The 18,167-nt window shown below is 40.3% G+C and overlaps 1 protein-coding gene across 1 annotated transcript in view; it reads right to left on the bottom strand.

Annotated features, from left to right (window-relative positions):
* The window catches only part of TRIP11 (thyroid hormone receptor interactor 11), a 90,584-nt gene that overhangs the window by 40,563 nt on the left and 31,854 nt on the right, over positions 1 to 18,167 (bottom strand). The window contains exons 6-13 of the mRNA XM_006839567.1: positions 15,497 to 15,662; positions 14,315 to 14,680; positions 10,863 to 10,903; positions 10,036 to 10,122; positions 7,632 to 7,844; positions 3,979 to 7,005; positions 1,333 to 1,473; positions 508 to 701 (exon numbers count right to left, since the gene is read on the bottom strand). Coding sequence (XP_006839630.1) covers positions 508 to 701; positions 1,333 to 1,473; positions 3,979 to 7,005; positions 7,632 to 7,844; positions 10,036 to 10,122; positions 10,863 to 10,903; positions 14,315 to 14,680; positions 15,497 to 15,662 — 4,235 coding nt within the window. The remainder of the gene's footprint in view (positions 1 to 507; positions 702 to 1,332; positions 1,474 to 3,978; positions 7,006 to 7,631; positions 7,845 to 10,035; positions 10,123 to 10,862; positions 10,904 to 14,314; positions 14,681 to 15,496; positions 15,663 to 18,167) is intronic.

The following is an 18,167-nucleotide window of genomic DNA, read 5'->3' as shown; positions in this document are numbered from 1 at the left end:
GGACTAGGAAAGAAGCATTTTATTGAGGAAATTTTAAAATATCTAATTAAACATTTTAAAATATAAAAGGAGTACCCCTGGTGACTCAAAAGTTCTAAAACTCCCAGATTCACCATAGCCTAGTTCTTTACCTCTCTCTCTATGCTAATAGCCACACTAGTTCAACCTTAGATCACTGAGTTACAGATAGAAAACCCATACATTTGTTCTTTGGGAGCCTGACAAAGCTGATTCAGACAGAATGCAAGTCTCAGATCCCAGTGGTGAGGGGCAATGAGCTCGGATGATGGTTAACATTCAGAGATCTCAGTTTGCACACAGTCACAGATCCAAGCCTGAAACCCACGTGAGCTGTGTGTATGAGAGAGAGAGACCTGGGGCAGAGTACTCTGTAAAGTGGAGATAAAGAATTTCTTGAGACTAAAATGAGCTAATAGATGAAAAAATGCTGAGTGTGACATTCAAGAAGTGTTCAATTACAGTCAATGCTAAAATATTTTTCGTTACCTGGCATTTTCCATTGCATTAGAGGATGAAGCTAGCTTTTCCTCCAATGCGGTGACTTTCTTTCTTAGTTTAGCCTCTCTATCTTCTGCAGCCAAAGCTTCACGAGTATAAGAATCTTCTGATTCTAAAAGATGGTTACGCAATCTCTCTAGCTCCTGGTTTAAGCGTAATTCTTTGTCACGCAAATGTTGAACCTAGGCAGAGGACATTTCTTTATTTTTCTTCTACAAAATGTTCCCATTTGCCCCCTACAAATCAAAAGATTTGTTGTCAAAGCTTTTTTCCATCACAGAAGTGCATTAATTGTACACTATGGTGTGGTGCTATAGGATAAGCACTGGACTGCTAACCAGCCACTCCTCAAAAACCTTACATAGGATGGCTGTGAGTAGGAACTGGCTCGATGGTACTTAACAACAACACGATGTCTCTATGCTAGGAAAAATTCTCCAGAAATCACCTTGAATAATCATCTGGAAATTTGACTTTGTAAATTCTCAACTACCACAGCCACCATGGAAAGTGGAACTTTATACCGTCCTGGTCTCAGTGTGCTAGTCCACGTTTTCAGTATATCTCATTTGTCTCCTTATACCTATGATCGACCATGGTTTGTACTTTATTCGCCCTTTGGTTTTCACTTTTGAAAATGGAACTAAATAAAACACCCTGAGAGATCAAAATCCCACTACAGCGTATCAGAGAAAAACAATGAAAAATCACCCAAGAGCTGAGTTCATGACATTTGATCACCTTTCCCGTTTTCTTACTTAACAGTTGCTGTGCACATTGCCAGCCACACGGTCCATTTAAAGTGAAGCCTACCTGGTTCTGCTGGGCACTGTTTTCCATCTGCTTCTGCTTCAGGGCCAACATGACTTGGTCTCTCTCCTGTTGAAACACAACTGTTTTCTCCTGCATTGACTTTACTGCATTTAAAAGTTGATTCAACTCCCCAGTCTTGCCCTTTGGAAAACAAAGAACCTTAGCTTTAAAGAAAATTCCAATTTTAAAAAGACATTTAATTCAGAAAATCATTAACTTAGTTAGTTAGCTGTATGTTTCAGTCTGTGGTACACGGGGACACTGTGAGTCAGAACTGATAAGGTCATGGCAGGATCATTAAGTAAGTCAGAGAAACGGTCAGCAGTCACTATCTAGAATCGCATAAAGAGACACAATGACTTAATGTCATGTGAGCTCCTGGATCCAGTCCTATGACAAGAAAATGGCACCTAGTAAGAATCAAAGAAATCTGAATGGAGCAGGAACTTCAGTTAATGTTAACAATGTCACTCCATGATTTGTGGCAAATGTAGCACAGCCATGTAATGGGTTTCCAATAAAGGGAAACAGAGCTCTCTAATGTACATGGGAACTACATTACTTTTGCAACCCTTCTATAAATCTCAAACTGTTATAAAAGAAAAAATGTGTTTGGATTTTTCTTTTTATGTGAAAAAAAAAAATCTGATCAAATTTACCAAACTGTTCACATACCACACAATCAGCCAATAAAAGTATGTGTTGTTTAAGCAGCCACAGAAAACCTGCTATTAGGTCCATATAATTGTAGTTAAGACAAAGTGACAACACCCAGGAGAGGCGGTCACTTATTTCATGGCCATGGCCGACTGCACTAGAACAGGCGTTTCATGAGAGGCTATCTTGCTACAGAAGAACAGAAATGTATTTCAGCATGTACTCCGCGCAAGCACAGTACAGCAACCACCGCAGAAAAGAGAGAACCCTTCACTGCCAGAGTTTAAGGCACAAAACAGGTATTAGGCTATTCACCACTAAATCTTTTCTCTATTTTAAATAAGCAGGTCAAATCAATCTATTCACAGCTTCTTGCTGTTGTTATGTGCCGTGGAGTTGGTTCCGACTCATAGCGACCCTACACAGGGTTTCTGAGGCTGTATAAACTTTACGGCAGCAGACCGCCTCATCTTTCTCCCGTGTAACCGCTGGTAGTTTCAAACTGCTGACCTTGCGGCTAGCAGCCCAATTCGTGACCCCTACGGTACCACAGCTTAGCATCGTTTTAAGTTTTCACATAAGCTTTCCCTATCTTTAATGCATACATAATTTGTACCCCAGGACAAATGACTGAAGTCAAAAGGTAAAACCATCTGCTCTTTATTTCAACACCTCCTCCTGGATAAATCCAAACTACACCCACTGCTGTGGAGTCCTTTCCAACTCAGAGAGACCCTCTAAGGACAGAGGTTTCTGAGGCTATATATAAATCTTCATGAAAACAGCCTGCCGTGTTTCTCTCCTGTGGAGTGGCTGGCGGGTTTGAGCAGCCAGCTGATCTTTTGGTGAGCAGTCCAATGCTTATTAGCCCACCACTCCTCCTGACTAGTGAGGTCACCATTTTCCAGAGTTAAATAAGCTAGTAAGATAAAAACTCGCTACTGAAAGCCCTGGGACAGAAGTATTTACCAAGCCGAGTTTGTGAAAAAGGAGCCCTGGTGATGCAAACAGTTAAGTGCTTGGCTGCTAACTCAAAAGGTTGGCAGTTCAAACCCACTCAGTGGTTCTGTGAGTGAAAGATCTAGTGACCTGCTTCCATAGAGAAGAGCCAACAAGACTATACGGGGCAGCTCCACCCTGCCCCCTGAGGTCACTATGAGTCAGTGCCCACTTGACCACACTCAATAGCCAACTTGTGGTGAACACCTGCCAACTTCCAGGTTGACTTTGAATTGGTGACTCATCAAAAAGTCATTTTATGACTTCTCCTTTTATCTTTTTTAAAATAAGAGTTTCACATGTACCGAGACTCATTTCTGAATCTTCAGGCTTTTGTTTCCGTTTTACAGACATATATACCCACATGCAAGCAAGCACGCGCACACACACATGCTGACTGGGCCACAATGTCAAATGCATTTCTTACTGCATATAATGGTCAAACACATTCAACGTAAAGTGGAGGGCATATTTCAGGGTGCTTCTCTTTACATACAAGTTGTTGTGTTGTTAAATGCAGTGGAGATGGTTCCAACTCAGAGCAACCCTGAATACAGTTTCCAAGGAGCAGCTGATGGGTTTGAACCACTGACCCTGAGGTTAGTTCAGTACTTATCATACAACACCACACCAGGACTCCTTACATAACAAGTCGCTACAATATCACTCATACGAGCTGCTGTGGAAACGCACCTAAAAGGATTCTTAGTGACTTCAAAATTCCTTCACATAACATTTCTATTTCCTCAAGAAAAACAATTACTGCTAAATTCTTTCTCTACTTAACAGGATGCAAAAAGTTAACACGGTATGAAAAATATTTGGGAGTATTTAGTAACCTGGGGGAGAAACTCCCAGATGTGTCTGAGGAGAATTTATTTAGAATGAATCACGAAGCCATGAAATAAGTGTTTCTAAATGCATAAAATCCAAATTCCTCTGCAGAGACAACTCCCCCACCACCCCCCCAACAGTCCTTCCGAAACATACCTGTTCTTTTTCTTTTAACAGCTGCTCAAACGCAAGGGCCTTCTCCTTCATCGTGTGGCTTTCGAACTCCTTCTCACGCAGCATCATAGAAAACTTTGCGTTAGTCTCTTGCAGGGCTTGATACTCAGTTTCCTTTCCCCTGGACGCTTCCACTATTTTTTCGTTTTCCTCTTTTAGTTTAGAAATGTCCATTTCTAACATCAATATTCTCTCTTTCAGGTTTGTTACTGCCTGCCTCAAAAGTTCATTCTCATTTGCTTTGTTAGTGAAGCTTTCATTTAAAGACAGTAACTGGTCGCTTTTGGCTTTAATTAAGAGGTCTTTTTCCTTAAGTAACTTCTGCAAAACTTCTTGTTTCTCCTTTATCTGCTTCATTTCGGAATCACTTTGCTCATGCTCTCTCCTTCCTTGCTCTGAGGTGGCAGCGATAGAATCAGACAACCTGTGATTGTTTTCCTGCAGAGTTCTAATCGTGGCATCTTTTTCCTTCAGTGACTGTCTCAGGTCTTCAATCTCGTGTTGAAGCAACTCAGAAGCCTCGCTCAGCTTCTCAGACTTACTTTCCCTCCGAGATTCGGCTGACTGGGAAGTGCTGGAAGAGCCAGAGCGGAAGTGTGGTGGAATAACACCCAGTTTGCCCAGAAGAAGGTCCTTGGTGCTGCAAAGCTGCCCAATGCTGTGCTGTACTTGGGCTAATTCCTGACCGAAATTTTTGAGTTTGGTCTCATTCTGTTCATAACTTTGGATCAGGCCAGTATAGTCCACCTGTAATTGAGAATTATGATCGCTGTCCACAGAAACCTGCGCCTGCAGTTGATGAAGCTCCTCCTGGAGCTGGGCAGACTCACGCTGCATGTTCTGCACTGTGGTCATCACCTGCTGTTTCCACTCCTCCATCTTCTTCACTTGCTGTTTCAATTTATCACGCTCCTGCAAAAGCTCCTCAAACTGATTACTATTAACACTTCCGAGCACATTATCAGTGCTGGATGTCTGCAGAACTGTCAATAAAGTCTGGCACTTCTGACTTAACGCATCTATTTCGATGTCTTTCTCTCGAATGATACGTGATAAATTCTGGACCGTTTCTCTAAACATATCTTGGCCACTGCTTTCAAATCTTGTGGCCAATTTCTTATTTTCATCTTGTAGGTTAATGAGGGCTGCCTCTTTGGCAGCAACTATGTCCATCATTTTGTAGTACTCTGTTTTTAGATGGCTATTTTCCCGAGTCTTCTCATTCAAAACAGCTAATACATTCTCTCTTTCCATGGCATACGCTTGCTGCTGCTGTTGAAAGTACACATCTTGGCTGTAGGAAGCTGAGGAGATCCGAGCGTGAAGAGCCTGTATCTCAGAATCCTTCTGCTGGATGATCTCAGTTAGTTTACCAACCTCATCCTTGGACAGCTGATCAATCTGTTTCGTTAAAGATATATTCTTTTCATTTAGCAGCTTGATCTCCAATTCACGCTCTTTTATCCCTTTCACTAGTCTTTCTGTTTCACCTTTTGATAAATCATGCTTTTCACTTCCATTTTCTATATTAAGACTCTGAACTTTGGTTTCTTGAAAAATGTCAGGATTCTCTGTTTGAATGTCCTGTCTTTCTTCACGTAGCTGGGTTTTGATTTGTTCAACTGTTTTTTGCAGATTCTGAATTTCCTCATCTTTCTCCATAAAGAGCTGGGTATGTGTGACATTCATTTGCTCATGCTGGGATTGAAACTCATCCATTTCCTTCTTCTGCTCCTGTAAAGACTGAAGTAGTTGCATCTGACTCTGATTTTGATCTTTGATGACCTCTTGGTAATGCTTGATTTCCTCCTCAAGATCACCCTTTATTATATTTAGCTGAGACACCTCCGATTCCAGCTCTGTAACGATGTCTCGTGTTTTAGGGTCAGCCACAGGTGGAGCTCGACTCTGCTGTTCTCTGAGTCGTTCCAGTTCTTCTTTCAGATGATTGTTTTCCTCTTTCATAGATGCAAGACTTTTGTCTTTTTCCTCGATGATTTGCTTTGATATTTCATTTTTCCTTAAGGCCTGAGTACATTTGTCTAACTCCTCCTGAAGTTCTGAACTTTTTCCTTGAAGTTTCTCGATAAACATTTCTTTCTCTTTCAAAAGTTGTGCCAATTGCTTCTGTTCTTCTAAACTAGATGACAAGGTTTCCTTAGTTTCCTGATGATCAGCATTCACCTGCTCAATATCCTTTTTGAGTTCTGATATTTCAAAGTCTTTCTCCTGACTGAGTTTGATGAAATGCTCGTGTTCCTGTTGTAAGGTTGAGCTATTCAGGTTACGAGCATGTGACAGTTCTTCGATGGTACGCTCATACTTGTTTGTTTGTTCCAAGAACCTCTTCTCAGCCTGACATAATTCCGCTTCTAAATGTTCTTTCTCCACTTTTAGAGCCTCCACAACGGTGTCCTTTTCCAGAGAAATCTGGCTCTTACCAGCAAGTGATTCCTCCAACTGATGTTTCACATCTTCACATGCTAAAACTAACTTTTCATTTTCCAGTTTGAGATCAAAAGCAACTTTCTCCAGATTTTCACTGATGTGTTCCATTTGTGAAAGATCTTGCTTTAAGTTTCTAACTTCCTCTTCCCTTTCTTTAAGCAAATCATCCTGAAAGCTACTGTCAGAGAGCTGACTACGAGCCTGGGTGAACTCATTCCTGACTCGGGAAAGCTCCTCCTCATTCTGTCTCATCTGTTCCCTAAGTTCAAAGTTCTCCTTCTGGGTGTTCAAATTATTGTTTTGCAACTTATTTAGCTGATCTACTAAATCTTCTACTTTCCCCTCAAGTGTCTGTTTGGTTACATGTAATTCATTACGGGCCTGTTCACTTTGAATTAACTTTTCTTTCTGTGTCTCTAACTCCTTAGTAATGTTCATTTTATCAGCTTCAAGTTGATGTACTCTCTCTTTTTCATCATTTATATCTTGTTTCAGTTTGCTGACCATGTGATCACCTTCATTTTGTTGCTTTGACAGTTGATCTTTCATCAAAATCATGTGCTGAAAGAAAAATTAATTTGCTTAAAATTTTATGTATCATACATAAAGGAGTAATCCTGAAACAATTCAAATTTTTCTTTAAAACCCACCTTTTAAATCTCAGTATCTCCTAGACAATTATTAGCCAATACCTTATGGCAAATCGATTTTACCACTGTAAAGAATTCAAAATCAAAGAAGGTATATTACATGCATCTGTTATTTAGTCTTTAAACACTAGACCAGGGTCAGCAAACACCAACTCCAGCGACAATTCAGAACTATTGTCTGTTTCTGTAAACAAAGTTTGACTGGAACACTGTCATGCTCATTTGCTTGCTTCAAGTTGATATATTCTCTCTTTTCACCATTTATAGCTTGTTTTCATTTCAGTTTGCTGAAACTGCTTTTACATTACAATGGTTGGATTATTTTACAACTGACACTATGTGCCTTACAAAGGCAGCAAAACTGACTCTCGAGCACTTTACAGATTGTTTGCCAATCCTTGTGACCAACGAGCATCAATGAACGAAAAGATTCATTAATCCATAAAATTAAGTTATACCCACTATTTGTGCTTGTTGCTGCAGCGTTCAGTCTCCTGAGTGGTATGTGCTACCTCACTGTCTTTGCTATAGTGTTACCTTGGTAGCTTCTTGATTCTGTTTGTCCAGTTCTTCTAGCTCAGCTACCAGTACTTCCTTTTCAGTGATACTCTGATTGAGTTCTTGCTCCTTTGCCTCCAAATTAAGTCTTAATTCATTTAATTCTGAATCCAAATTCATTTCTCTTGTAGCTGTACTTTTAATTATTTCATATTCATTATTCAATTTTAAAAGTGATATTTGAAGTTCTTCCTTAAGTAATAAAAGGGGAAAACAATATTATTATAAATTGTAAGAAAAGACATCAAAAATGAAATATAGATATGTAATCATGAACTCTGTTTTAAACACTCCTTATCGGAAACACTGAGCTATATCTCAATAATGATTTTTAAAATTCAATAATCAACAAATCACATCTTCAGCATTCATATGCAATTTTTTTCATTATTTAGAGAGTACTTTATTAGTTTCTGTAATCAAACCTATGTAGATAAGACCTTACATATTTAATACAGTGTGTTACCCCTATACAAATGGAAAAAAAATAAATTAAGCTTAACATTTCTAGACCAATATGGCTGCATAATGCCAACTCAACACTGTACAACTGGGATACTTTTTCCAAAGTTGACAGCACAGCTAAAGTTTCCAAAAATTCAAATTATATATATATATATATATATATATACACACACACACACACACGTATATTTACATAAAAAGACCAATCGCAGTGTTATGCATCAATAGCAGCAACAGCTTTTCCAGGTTCTGCTGTCATATGAACAAAATTATACAGACATCCAGCACACTCCATTTAAAAAAGAAAGGAAAAAGTATAAAACAAACCTCAGAATTCATGTGCAATTTTATTTGTAGCTTCAAAACATTTCTGTAATTCAAGTCAAGATGTAACAAGGTGTAAATGTCATCTAGACCTGTTTCTTTCTACAAACATTTTACTGTTGAGAACTTTCCCTACGCAAAATTATCACAGAGGGTTGCAGGCCAGACCAGCACTGTGCAGTTTTCTACAAACTACAAAATACACAGAGAAGAACTGAAAGGCAGACTGCAATAAACGCAGAAACAAAACAAAGGAAAGATGCCCAAGGGGGTTGAGAAGGCGAGAGGGCAGTTTGGTCTTTAAAGTGATTGGGAGACACAACTGGCATTTACTAGGTATGAAGAGTAAGGGCAAGGCTCTTGCAACATATAGGCTAGTCCATACAACTAAGAATCCCCCTGGCTAAATGCCAACAGTACCTACTTTGACAAACACAGTCCACATACTCACATGAAATGCTGTCCAAGACATAATGTTAGGGTATGTATGAACAGTAAGCTGAATTAAGTGGTTTTTTAAAAAGTAATTCACATGTGTATATAAATAGAGTCTGGAAAGATATATAAAAATTGACAACAAGGACTGTCTCTGGAGAAAGAGACCAAGCAACAGATGCACAAAGGATACTGTGCAGTCTGATTTTTTTTCCACCTTATGTATTACTTAAAAGAAAAGAAGAATTTACATTGAGTTGCGACACTGATCTTTAACTTAGTAACACCAGCTAAATCTTTGCTATACTTAAGCATCTGCTATGCCATGGAATTATACCCCCAAATGGTACAAATGTAGAAATACTCCTCTCTACCCCACTACTGGACTCCTGCTGTGGCACTGTGGGTTAATGCGCCAGACTGCAGAGCCGTTTGAACTGCAAGGTCAGTAGTTCAAGCTTACCAGCTGCTCCTCGGAAACCCTATACCGGGTCGCTATGGTCGGAACCGACTCAAGAGCATTTAACAACAGCAACACTGTATTACAGCGTAGTGGTTACAAATCGGGCTGCGAACCGCAAGGTCAGCAGTTTGAAACTACCAGGTGCTCCACGGGAGAAAGATGAGGCGTTCTGCTCCCATAAAGATTAACAGCCTCGGAAACCCTGTGCAGAGTCGCTATGAGTCGGAACCGACTCCACAGCACATAACAACAACAACCAACCCCATGCTAGAAAGACGCCATTTCTAGCCCCCTTTCCCTCTCATCGCAGAGAAAAAAATCCTATTGACTACAGTGCACACATCCTGGGGCAGACAAGCAGTATCGACAGTTACCATACACCATGCCACTCCACATCTTCCACCCACCTGTGTATACGCTGTGTCAATTCCTCACGTGAAAGCAAATCAGGGCCTTTACTCCAGCTGCTCTGTCTGCTCCTATCTGTGCACTCACTCAGCTTATCACTGGCCAGCCTCTCATACTCTGGACCTTGCCCAGCTTCTCTAACCCGGCCTGACAAGCATCAGTGAGATCAGCTGGATGCTCAGGACTCTCAGTACAGACATATTCCATTTCGATATGTACTTGGGTCTTTGCTTGTCATATATAATATGCACACACTTTTAAACCTGCCCCCATTTTTACAGCACCCACCTTTTCTTGATTCAATAGTGAATTCTTATTTTCTAAAGCTTGGACATGCTCCTGGAGTTTCAGATTGTCTTCAGTGAGACTGTTATCCTACAAAAATGTGAAAACAATGTGTTGTCAGCTAAGCAATAAGAAATTTCAGGTTCACACACAAAAAAAGCCCACCATACAACTGTGTATTTCTACTCAATGCTCTTTAGTGAGGTAGGGGCTGACATTAGCTAGCCATGGAAAGCCAGTCAGTTCATTTAATAGACACTGTTGTTGTGTTGCAGTTAAGTGCCATCAAGTCAGTTCTGATTCATAGAGACCCCGTATAGGGTTTCCAAGGAGTGGCTGGTGAGCTTGAACCGCGAACCTTGCAGTTCAAACTGAACTTGCAGTCCAGCACATTAAGCCACAGCACCACACCAGAACTCCATTTGACAGACAAAAGGTCTTCTTTATTACTTTTGAAAAAATATACAATATATTGACACAATCATCTGTCCTCATTAGAAAACAGAAACAATCCCATTAGGAAAACCACAATGCCTTCCTTGCTTCTCAATACAGGATCTACTTCTACTACTTCTACATATGGAACAAATGTCAAATGGATCAAATCCCTCGATATTTGTAATCACATAAATTTTTCTAATTCGTTGCTATAAGATACAAAGGCTTGCTGTCTTCAATTAACAGATATAAAATTACTGGGATGAAACTTCCTAGGGCAATTTCACAGGAGTATAATAAAACACAAAATTAGTAAATTGTAATAAAGCATAATACTTTTTTTGTTTTTAGAGAACAAATGCCAAAAGCTTTCTCACTTAAAATGACTTTACCTGGCTTAAACTTTTCAGTCTCACTATTTCATTTTCAGCATCTGTAAAAAGAAATGAGTTTATTTGATATTAAAAGTCTTTAAATACATCAATTAAGAGGGGACTTCTGAATTTTATGGAATTTAGAATTAAAAATAATGAAATTTTTCCATGAATTTTCTGAAATCCCTTTGTATGGTAACTATCTATGCCAAGCGCTACCAGCTGCCAGTGTGTTGTACCGTTGTGGTTTGCGTGTTGCTGTGATCCTAAAAGCAAAGACACTGGCATTTTAAATACCAGCAGAATCATTCATGCTAGACAGATCCCAGCGCAGCTCTCACACGAAGCCAGGCTAAGAAGGGCAGCGGACTCCTTCTGAATGTTGAGCCACTGAAAAGCTTACGAGTAGCAGTGAACCACTGTCAGGAATAGTACTGGAAAAAGAGCCCCACAGGTCAGAGGCTCTCACAATGTGACTGGGGACGAGCTGCCCCCCTCCAATGATGACGTGAATGGAACAAAGCTTTCAAGACCTTCATTTACTGATGGGACACAATTCAAAATGAGAAGAAACAACTGCAAATGTCCATTAATAACTGGAATATGGACTGTACAAATAATCAAAGTAGGAAAATTGTTGCTATTAGGTGCTATCCTGTAAGTTCTGACCCACAGCAACCCTAGGTCCAATCACACAAAACCCTATATGATCCTGAGTCACCCTCAAAATCGTTACCTTTGAGCCCACTGTAAAAAAATTGGAAGTTGTTAAAGATAAAATGAACGCATAAAGATCAATATCCTAATCATTAATGAGCTGAAATGGACTGGTATTGGCCACTTTGAATCTGACAACTATATAGCTTACTATGCTAGTAATGACAAATTAAAGAAGACTGGCATCACATTCATCGTCAAAGGGGCATTTCAAGATCTGTCTTGAAGTACAATACTGTCTGTGATAGGATAATAGCCATACAATAAGAAAGACCAGCTCATAGCACTATTATTCATATTACACACCAACCACTATAGCTAGTGATGCTGAAACTGAAGAATTCTACCAACTTCTATAATCTGAAATTGATCAAACATGCAACCAAGATATATTGATAATTACTGGTGCTTGTACTGTGAAAGTTGAAAAGAACAATTAGTATCTGGAAAATAAGACCTTGGTGATAGAAATGATTCTCGACAGCACAAGAAAGAAATTTGCAAGACCACTGACTTATTCACTGCAAATACCTTAGAATGCTGGGAAAATGGAAGAGCTAGAACTGAATAGGGAGATTTGTGGCTCCAGTTAAGTGCTGTTGAGTTGGTTCCCACTCACAGAGACCCTGTATAGTTTCCAAGGAGTTGCTGATAACCTTGAACCACCACCTTGTGGTTCAAACTAACCTTGCAGTCCAGTGCTACACCAGGTTTCTGAATAGGGAGACAGAAGACAATGAAGGACATTATATGCCCAGCTGAGAAGTTTACACTTTTCATCTTAACATCCAACAGGGTGCCACAAAGGTACTAAACAGGGGAGGAGCCTGTTTTTTTTATTTCTGAAGTCATTCTGGCTGCACAATGAAAAATAGGAATTGAAGGAGGAATCACGAAGACTGGAAAATCAAAACAGCTACCACTTTTCTGCAATGTGCCAGGCACTGCTCCACAGAGAACTCTGCAGCCATCCACTGCTGTCAAATCAATTCTGACTCAGTGACCCGAGGACACAGAACCGCCCTGTAGGGCTTCCAAGGCTAGCAATCTCTACAGGAAATGGATTCCCACATCTTTATCCCACAGAGTGGCTGGAAGGTTTGAACCACTGACCTTTCAGTTAGCAGCCAACCACTGCGCCACCAGGTCTCCTTACTTTGCAGCTAGTAGCTCATAGAATCCTCATCTCAACAACCACAAGGAAGACAGCAGGAGGATTCCGATCTTGGGAAAGCACCAAGGCCTGAAGATGTTCACGAAGCTACCAGTGACAGCTACCAGTGACTCTAACCCAGTCTTAACCTTCCTAAGCACTATGCTACTCTGCTCCATTATGAGATCAGCTGTAGTTCTCCAGGCAAGAAATAAATTATGAGTGGACGAAATAATTCCGTCACAATAGAAATGGGGAGGAGGGGAAAGAGAAACTACCACAATAGGTTTGTGTTTAAGCAAGTGAATGTGTAAAATCCATAAACTCTGCTTGTTTGCTCTATTAAAAGCAGAGCTGTGATTGAAGCCAATGGAGAAAGCAGTACAGACCCCAGCACACAGCCTTCCCCTAGCCTGCATGGCAGCTCCTGGCACCGAGGCACCTGTGAGAAACCCTACAGCCCCTCTCTCGGAGATTCAATCCTGAAATACTACTAAGCCAGGGAACAGCGAGAGAGAGAACCTACAAGGCTTTCTGTCTTGGGAGACTGGTCAGTGCTGCCAATCACCAAGGCAGGAAAGGAAGACAACATGATGACTTTCGTCTGGACGCACGTATGCGGTAGAGAGTTGGCCATCCAGATCAGGAGCTCAAACAAGCACCTGGTTGAGGGATTCAGATGGGGAAAGGGAAGGAGAGTATACTGGTACCCAAGGGTGCCGTGGCTAATAGGATAATCACTGGACTGAGAACCACAAATTCAGTGTTTCGAGCCCACCAGTCATTCTGAGGGAGGAAAATGAGGCTTTCTGCTCCCGCAAAGATTTATAGTCTCAGAAACCCTATACAGGGTCGCTATGAGTTGGAAACAACTTTATGGCACTTAACAATAGGAGCTGGAAAGGTCCAGAGCAAAACTGAAAGAATGCATACATTAAGTTTATTGTGAGAAGATGACAAAGACCACCGTAAAAGGCACCCATACATAGGAAGAGTTCCCATTGTGTCCTCTGGCATGAGCAAACACTGACTTGGGCATACTTTATTTCCTAATTCTTTTCACAGCACAGAACACTGGTATAGTGAATGAAATTGTATTTTTGAGCATGAAAAATGATGGAAAACCCATGGCTCTTATCACTCAAGCCTTGACTTAGATATACGTGAGATGATTTCCAAAAAGCACACAGATTCTTAAAGAAGGTTCCATTTACTAACTGAAGAGTCAGGACCCGGATGTGTCACAGAAAATATTCAGTTCTACATCCATGAAGAGAAACAGACCCATACTCCTCCCTACAAAGTCTAGGTACATACACATTTCTCAGAATTCTACATGGCCTCCTAATTCACTTAGTTCCATATAAAAATGTATAGGGTGAGGAACGACTAAGTTAAGATGTCTAGCCAATACTTAGCCCTTTCAATAATGACCTGCTTACTATGGCAATCAATCCAAAACAATCCTATTCAAACTCCAGAGAGTCATTTCCATCAAGTATTCAGTTATTCAAGTGTCTCTTAAGAGCCCATCCCACCTCAACAAATAACTAGCATGCAGTGAAACAGCAATCTGAAATAAGTCCCAAATGTTGTATACCAGACAGCGCTTGCTGTAGCCTGAGCACTTCTTCCTCCACTGATGGCCTCTGTGGCGGCATCCCTTCCTTTCCTGTCACAGTGTCACTCTGCTGCCTAGCAGAAGACTGCAATCTACTACAGTCCAGCTTCAAACGTTCACATTCTTCAATAATTTGTCTCTTCTCCACACTTAGCAGTTCTTGTTCTCTCCTTAAAACATCTCGGTCGTTTTCTGCAGAAGATAATTTTTGATCTGCATCTTTTACTCTATTTTCAAGTTCTTCCATTTTTTCAGTAGATGCTACTTTTTCAGTTTGTAGAATTTGAATAGTCTTTTGCATCTCAAGAATTTTAGAGTGATCAGTTACTCCAACTCCTGAGCCACCTAGAAAACAAACATGCATCCAGGGTATCAAATGTCAGGATCAAGACATAAACAGCATGCTATACACAACTCAGAAACTTAACAGACTTCAGAACTTAAAAAGCTGAAAAAAGAAACGCTAAATGACTGTAATACATGATAGCCAGTTGTCAAGTCAATATTGAGTCCCGGTGACCCTAAGTGCATCAGAGTAGAGGTGTGCTCTGTCAGGGTTTCAATGGCTCGTGTTTTGGAAGTAGATAGTCAGGCCTTTCTTCCAAGGTCCCTTTGGGTAGACCATTCGCACCATCCAGGGACTCCATAATAAAAAGTTGGAGGAAGATACTACTGGAATTAACTACTAAAAAGGCCTATGTTTGTGAGTGTGAAACAAATAATTTATTACTAAACTATGATCACCATTCCCAGTGTGTCCTAAGCAAGTCATACCATTGGGGGGATGGGGGGGAGGGGTTCTTCCAGGCTGCTACAAGGAAAAAAGACCAGGCCTTCTGAGTCCATAAAGGTTTACAGCCTCAGAAACCCTACACAGGGTCACCATGTGTTGGAACCAACTCGAAAGCACAACAATCATCACCAAACATTGCACAGAAATCCAGAGATTACCACAAAGGCAAATGGACCTTTCTAGTCTTGCAGAATCCTTCAAACAGTAGCTGCCATTACCAGTTCTGGACAGGCAAGCAGAACTAGTCGTTTACACATTCTTTATTTAACCTTAGTCCATGTGTACAGTCATGTCTTGGTCCTAGAGTGGTACACATATCATGTAATTATGTCCTCTAATAGGTTAGGATTATTAACAAAACTAAGAACCTTGCTGTAACAGAGTTTCAAGTTCTTCAATTCGTTCTTCATAATCACTTAATTCTTCTCGATGCCGACGAGTAATTTCTGTCAATTTCTGTTGATGTGCATTCTGCAACACTGACATCTCATGCTGATGGACATCAATATCCTGACTTCGGTTCTGTTTAAGTTCCTTAAAAAACATAAACCCAAAGTTAGACACAGTTATGATCAAAGAATTTCCTTCAGCTACTTCCATCACTACTCTCCACAGGTCCGTGTTACAAAGAGACTGCGCTGTACACACTAAGGTTGAAAAGCAGCGAAACACAGGCCCCACATCAGAAAAGTTCTGAGACACTCTACCCTTTCCTCTCTTGGGACTTAAATGCAGTTTATTCTGCTTCTAAAGAGGGGACATTAGCAAGAAAATAACTGAAGGATGAGGAAAAAAAAGTCTTTTCTTGCTCAGGGTCTGTGACCCTGAGCTTCCCTCCTCCTAACTCCACTAACACCAATGTCAACCCTCAGCCAAGCTGCCCTACTCCTTGAACCCTCGTCTCATTCGGCCTTCCCGCCCACCAGTCTTGATGGGACTCGCTAACTGACAACCAAGGTGCTCTGCCACCCACAGTGAGGGGCCAATCTCTCTCCCAGAACCTGGCCCCGGAGCTGAGCTTGCCCAGAGCACCATGAGAGCTGTACCGGAAGAGACTCTCCACTGGGTCCTGCTAACTAGATCCCTGCCGAGGTTCCCATCCCTCTCCTTCCCGAGGTCAGAATGTCCAACTCCTCCTTCAATGCTGGGGACTACCCTGGGGCCTTCCAGTATATTCTCTTCTAAGTTACTTAGCCAGAGACGGATTTTGTTGCTTATAACCAAGAATCCTAACCTATAAATAAGCTTTTATTTCCTGAGAACAGAAATGAAAATTATTCTTTAATAATGTGCCAGGTACATTCCAGAGCAAGAAGAATCATACAAGTCCACAAAGGAAATAGTCGAAGAACTACTGGAAGAAAATTTCTCCAACATCCTGAAAAGCGAAAAAATAAACGTACAAGAAGCTCAACGAACTCCAAGAAAGGCAAACCCCAAAAGAAAATCACCAAGACATATCACAGTCAAGCTCTCCAAACTCAAAGATAAGGAGACGCTTCTGAAAGCAGCCATAGAACACAGAAAGGTCACATACAAAGGCAAGCAAGTCAGATTAGGCTCAGATCTCTCAGCAGGTACCATGCAAGCGAGAAGGCAATGGGGAGACATATATAAAAGCCTGCAAGAAAAAAATTGCCAACCAAGAATCCTTTATCCAGCAAAGCTATCAATCAAATATGATGGTGTTATCAAAACATTCCAGGATAAACAGAAGCTATGGGATTTTACCAAAGCCAACCCTGCACTACAAAACATCCTAAAGGGAGTTCTGTGGACTGAGAACCAACAAGAACAGACAACAACCAGAAACTGACATACGTGGCAGCACCTCCCTGAATTAAGTCAACAGAAAGAAGAATTGGTAACAAAACAAAACTATAAGAACAAACTCAGAGACTTTGGGAGGTCAATCTATGACCAAAACAAGTACAGTGTAAAAGAAGGTAAACACGTAGGAAAAGAGACCCATATAGGGAGAAGGTCAGATCAATTACAGGATAAAATAGACTGCACTAAATGGACAGAAAAGTTAATGGACTATAAGGCAACCTCAAAGAAAATTAACACTTCAGAACATACTAAGAAAATGAAAATCCAAGAAGAATATGAAAACATTAAATCTAGCAGGAAACTCACAAGAAAGAACACAAAAATCACAAATTCAACAAAGACAAAAAGAAAAAAGAATCAGCAACACCACAAAAAAACGTAATGACAGCAATTAATCAATACCTATCGATAATTACACTGAACGTAAATGGATTAAATGCACCTGTTAAGAGACGGAAGGTGACAGAATGAATAAGAAAACAAGATCCTTCAATATGCTGTCTGCAAGAGACGCATCTCAGACACAGAAACAAAAACAGATTAAAAGTCAAAGGATGGGAAAAAATATACCAAGCCAATTCCAATAAAAAGCGAACAGGAGTGGCAGTACTAATCTCAGATAAAATAAACTTTAAGGCAAAAACCAGTATAATAGACAAAGATGGACATTATATCATGATTAAAGGGACAATTGAACAAGACGAAATAACCATATTAAATATCTATGCTCCCAATGAAAGAGTGCCAAAATATATAAAACAAACTCTAATAGATTTCAAGAAAGAAATAGATGAATCCACAATAATAGTGGGTGACTTTAATACACCACTCTCAAAAATGGATATAACAACCAGAAAGGAGCTTGACAAAGATACAGAAAAACTAAACAATACAACCAGCCAACTGGACCTCATAAATGTGTACAGAGCATTCAACCCAACAACTGCAAAGTACACATTTTTTTCGAGTGCACATGGAACATTCTCTAGAATAGACCATGTTTTAGGACACAAAACAAATCTACGTAAATTTACAAATATCAAAATACTACAAAGCATCTTCTCATATCACAATGCTATCAAACTAGAAATCAACAATACGAAGATCAAAGAAATTAAGTCAAACACATGGAAGCTGAATAACACCCTGCTGAAAAGCGACTGGGTAGTAGAAGAAATTAAACATGAATACGCAAAGTTTCTAGAA

This window comes from Chrysochloris asiatica, unplaced genomic scaffold (assembly GCF_000296735.1).
Source record: "Chrysochloris asiatica unplaced genomic scaffold, ChrAsi1.0 scaffold00025, whole genome shotgun sequence".
Lineage (NCBI taxonomy): Eukaryota > Metazoa > Chordata > Mammalia > Afrosoricida > Chrysochloridae > Chrysochloris > Chrysochloris asiatica.
Note: the sequence above shows the minus strand (reverse complement) of the source record. Positions and strands in the feature narration are given on the sequence as shown.